Raw genomic sequence first — 4,924 nt, 5'->3', positions numbered from 1 at the left:
GAAAGGACGACCTTCATATAACGAATCCGGTCTTTTAACCATCTGGCTATACCAGGCCCCAAATATTTGACATGATTTGCTAAAATATTTTTGAGTTACGTAATACTTGAGTGGTTTGCAAAAGATGTGAAAAAATCCTTTTATCATGTTTTTTCTTGTCTGATCAAGTTTCTTTCATGTTATAGCTCTTACTGAAATATCCATGTGATGTCGTTTGTTGTCGGGTGAGCATTTTCATTACAAAGTCTTATCATGTAAAGTACTCAAGCTGTGAAATTGTTACTTCAAAAATCTTCACTATGGATCGTATATTTAATTATGAACATTTGTTTGACTGTGGTGATTCTCGCTTAAGCAAAAAAAAAATAGTATTGATATTTTGGGTGTTCTAATCATATTCTAATATTTACCCTAAGGACATGGAATGTTTTTGCAATTATGTTTTAAACAGCAGAACATTCACATTGTTGCATAAAAGATAGCGTGTGGTTAAAAATATATGAATATTTATTATTATAGTGTTATAGAAGAATTCAGATAGTTGTGAAAGCAAAGACAGCAAAAAGGTGCATGAAATGTCATTCATATCTTAAGTCATATGTAAACAAAAGATGTCTGTGAAAATGAATGGAATATTGTACAAAACAATGGTACGATTAGCCATAATGTTTGGATGTAAAGGTTACTCAGTGGGACATAAAACGTGGAAACGTCACATAGAATAGAATTTAAAATGTAATTGTGAAAGTGTGCCGTTATCTAAAAAGATTGAATCGATACATACATCAGAGAGCGCCATGTTCAGTAATGTGGACACATGATGCAAAAGAAAAGTACGTTGTTTACATAGTCAGAGAGATTGATAAAACTCGATGGGAAATAACGAAAACGACTAAATAGTAAATGGTTTGACATTATTAGATAATAGACGGAAAATTACGTTGTTGAAGATGAAAATGTCATAGCTGATCGGAACAAATGGAATATTTTGAATTTCACGCAACGCTACACAAGATGTATCTTCGTTAAACGAATTTAATTTAGCAGAGAACGAAGACAAGTACTCCTGATGACTTACCGCTAACCCTGGGACTGTAAATTTACCAAAGAATAGAAGGGTTCGCTTGAACATTTTAACGTCTCCATGATTAAAATGTACGAGCATAAATGATATGTTTATTTGTTTTCGAATTTCTTGCAAAGCTACACGAGGGATATTTGGGCTACCTGTCCCTAATTTAGCAGGGTAAAAATAGAGTAAAGGGAACTAGTCGTTACCACCTATTACCAACATTACTATTTTACCAACGAACAGTGGGATTGACTATAAATTTATAACACATCCAAGACAAAAAGGGGCGAGTGTTTTTGGTGTGACGGGGAAAGGAACGTGCGATTCTCAGCTGACGACTCAACCACGTATAAGAAATGGAAGCAAGTAACTCCTAAAGACGACCTCACAACCAAATTAGATATTGGTTGAAATGGTTTTGGTTATTTGTTTCCCAAATTTTATGCATTAAATAAAAAGTAAACAAGATAACATTTTATTATTCTATAGACATCCCTTGCCATCCACCCCCAAACATTTTCAATGGGGCTCAGTTATGGTAAACACGCTGAATTATCCAAACGAATCACGTTATTCGCCATGAAAAATTCCTTTTAAAAACAGGTGTTTGAATTAAGTTCAACGTTTACTAGGACAAAAAGAAAAGTAATGGCACAAGTCGAATATTTAATTCAAGTTTTATGCATTAATTTCCAAGATTATTATAATAATATGAAAATTTAGTTGTTTTCACGTAATTGGAAGAATAACATTTATTTGAATTTATATACTTAGAGAGAGACACGGACTAACCGACCACAATTTATTAGTGAAAGAATAGAGAGAAGACAACTAGTCGCCACCACCTACCGTCACAACTAAAAATGGTGAGAATGTTTCTTGCTATCCTCAGTTGATGTGTTTACCGCCCTTACCACATGGCCATACCAGGTCCAAATAAGAAAGGGAAGCAAGTGGCTCGTAAAGAGGGCCTCGCTATCAGATAAGACAAACATTGACATGGTTATGGTGATTTGTGTTCAGTATTTTATTCATTTAATAAAAAGTAAACAGGATAAAAATTGATTAATAAATTATTATGTAAAATAGCCATTCATAAAGATAAATGTAATAAAGTTAAACCAGAAACGTTCACAGAAAAAAAGAAAGACGTGAGGCACGAAGATGAAAATAAAATAACAAGTTTATATGTTGTTTATGAGTAAGTTATTGTTTGCTTTGAAACCTGACCTTGTGATAAGAGTACTCGCCTTGCGAAGAACTGATTCAAAATGCATCACCTATGTTATGGTATTGTAAAATGACAGTTAGTCCCATTGTTATTTGAGAAAGAGTAACCCAAAGAATGACAATGGATGGTATGGAAGGATCTACCTTCCTTCTAGTTTAACACTACTATGCCTCGAGTATTATTCTACGATATTCAGTAAACAAAAATTTTCCAAACAATCTCTAGCCTTCATTCAATTAACTCTGTATGCTCATATTATGCATTGTATCGGTATTTGAAGGAAAAATAAAACATTCAATAAAAGTTCAGTGAAAGATACCCAAAAACGGACATGATAAAACAACGTTGGGAAAATCGTTATTTTCTCCTAAAGCAGACGGAGGTGCACTAACTATTAAGATAATCCACGTTGATATTAATAAGAAAGTTGTTGATAATTAACAGAAAAATGCAACTGGTACTCAATAACCTGAATGAAACAAGAAAGAAGAAAGTCGATAACCTTCAACGATTGGCGTGAACTATGAAAATGATTTAAGGAACATACTGATATCTAGAAGAACAAGTTTAAGAAGAGCTCGAAGACACTATAAAAGGATCGAGAAGCAAGCGAACAGTACAGTTTTCTTCCAGATCTGAAAACAGTAGCACAAACAATGAAATTTCTTTTAAGTGATCATTTAATATTACATTAAGATTAATCTATTTAAATTAAATCTATCGAGATTTATAAGCGAAAATTTCAACTTGTCAATATCTCTTGTTATTAAAAATATTCTCTGTTGTTTCAAATTTTGCTTATCAGTTGAAATAAAGATGACAATAAATAAAATATACAAATGTATTTTATTATTTATTAACATAAGAGGAAAGTAAATTGGTTGGAAAGTGTAATTATGTATAACTTCAACTTTCCTATTACAACTGAAGTGTTAGTTAAACTGAACAGTAACATTTAGTTTTTATTATTTATCAGAATAAGAGGAATGTCAGTATAACCTTGATAAAATATTTATTATCTTAATATCTATTATTTTACGTCTAGATCGTGTTTCTCGGTCTTCTGGCCTACACCCATGCTGGTCTGCTGGGCGCTGGACTTGTTGGTCCAGCTGGTGTTGCACCTGTTGCTGTCGCTCCTGCTGCTGTTGCTCGTATTGCCGTAGCTCCCGCTGCCATAGCACCTGTCGCTGCCTCTGATGCAACTGGCGCTGTTGCCACTGCTCAAGGTTTGGCTCCACGTGGCATTCACGTTGGACGAGCTGCTGCCTCCGTCACCCGTATCACCCATGGTGGAGTAGGCTTGGGTCTTGGAGTTGGTGCCTACGGTCTAGGTCTGGGCGGCCTCGGATATGGCCACGGTCTGGGAGGACTGGGATATGGATTTGGTTTGGGAGGACTAGGATATGGCTATAGTCTCGGCTTAGTAAAGCTTTATTACATTAAAGCTCCTGCTTTGACATAAGGTAAAATTTTTTAATGAAGCAAAAATGTACGTACTTCATAATGTTCGCTTTTCTCGGCTACGAATTTTATTATTTTATCAGTTTTGAGTGAGTAATATTTAAGAATCACAGTTTACAAAATTAAAGTAAGTCATAAAGTACTTTTGATAATCACTAGTGAAACGTTATGTGTAATAAAATAGTCTTTGTAACTTTGTGGTTAAACTTTACAAAAGATTGATCAATAATCATAAAAATTCATATTTTGTTACTAAAATATGTCTTTTATGTACATTTCAGTGTTTTCAATCAGCTGTCGTCTAGTGAACCTTTCGGTGATTCACTAATATTTGGGGGTGTAAATTAATTAGTGTATCTATTTCAAAAAACGTTTACAACTTAACATTGATTTTTTATATTTCTTTTGTCCACTACACTATAGCAACAATATAAAGAAAATGATAAAACACGAATTATTGTTTGATGTTGTCGTCAGTTGAAGATACTTTTCTTTCCACACAGTTTTCAATGTAACAGCTGTTTTAAAAACTACCTTCATGTCACATTATAGTGTATAGCGTAATTTTTGTGACACTTCTTCTTGTGGCGAATAGTGCACAGCGAATACAAAGTACGAATTTTCCGCAAAACGTGATTGAATAATGTCTCGAAAATTATCTTCACATATTCACTTATTAATGTAACTTTAGTATAATTATTGTGTCGGTTGGGTTTAAGAATACGACATTCATAGAGAAATTACATCTGTGACATTCGATCACAAATAACGAAATTTACATTCTTAAAATTATTACTGCACCGATTTAGCTTCACACCAATAAGCATGACTCAAGTTTAAAAGATATGTTATTGGTGTTTATAAATCTTATAAAAGAGGGGAATATTACATGTAACTCTTGGTATGCACAACATTAAATGACGGAAAAGCATTCGTTGGCAGGGTTATTTGAAACAGTATATTTGTACGGAATTTAAAAATACAAATACAGATTTGGAATTATTGCATTAATATTTTTAAATTAGCCTTTTAAGTAGATGCTTATTTAGTAGAAAGACAGTGATATCATAAGTTAATCCAAAATATAATTTGTGAACATTTTGACTTCATAGAAATGACGTTTTACTACAATGTATATAACTAATTGTACATGTAAT

General features: G+C 33.1%; 1 protein-coding gene across 2 annotated transcripts; it reads left to right on the top strand.

Moving 5' to 3' along the window:
- The first annotated feature begins 1,870 nt into the window (after nucleotides 1–1,870).
- LOC143258134 (uncharacterized) lies at nucleotides 1,871–4,211 on the top strand. 2 transcript variants are annotated; one of them, XM_076517154.1, is made up of 3 exons: nucleotides 1,871–2,080; nucleotides 3,349–3,769; nucleotides 4,049–4,211. In XM_076517154.1, the coding sequence occupies exons 1-2, from the start codon at nucleotides 2,072–2,074 to the stop codon at nucleotides 3,766–3,768; spliced, it is 429 nt and encodes a 142-aa protein (XP_076373269.1). In that variant the 5' UTR covers nucleotides 1,871–2,071; the 3' UTR covers nucleotide 3,769; nucleotides 4,049–4,211. The 2 variants fall into 2 exon arrangements, with proteins under 2 accessions (XP_076373269.1, XP_076373270.1); XM_076517155.1 differs by lacking the exon at nucleotides 4,049–4,211 and having other exon boundaries at nucleotides 3,349–3,810.
- Nucleotides 4,212–4,924: the final 713 nt, after the last annotated feature.

The sequence above is a fragment of the Tachypleus tridentatus genome, chromosome 7, assembly GCF_004210375.1.
Source record: "Tachypleus tridentatus isolate NWPU-2018 chromosome 7, ASM421037v1, whole genome shotgun sequence".
Classification (NCBI taxonomy): Eukaryota; Metazoa; Arthropoda; class Merostomata; order Xiphosura; family Limulidae; genus Tachypleus; species Tachypleus tridentatus.
Note: the sequence above shows the minus strand (reverse complement) of the source record. Positions and strands in the feature narration are given on the sequence as shown.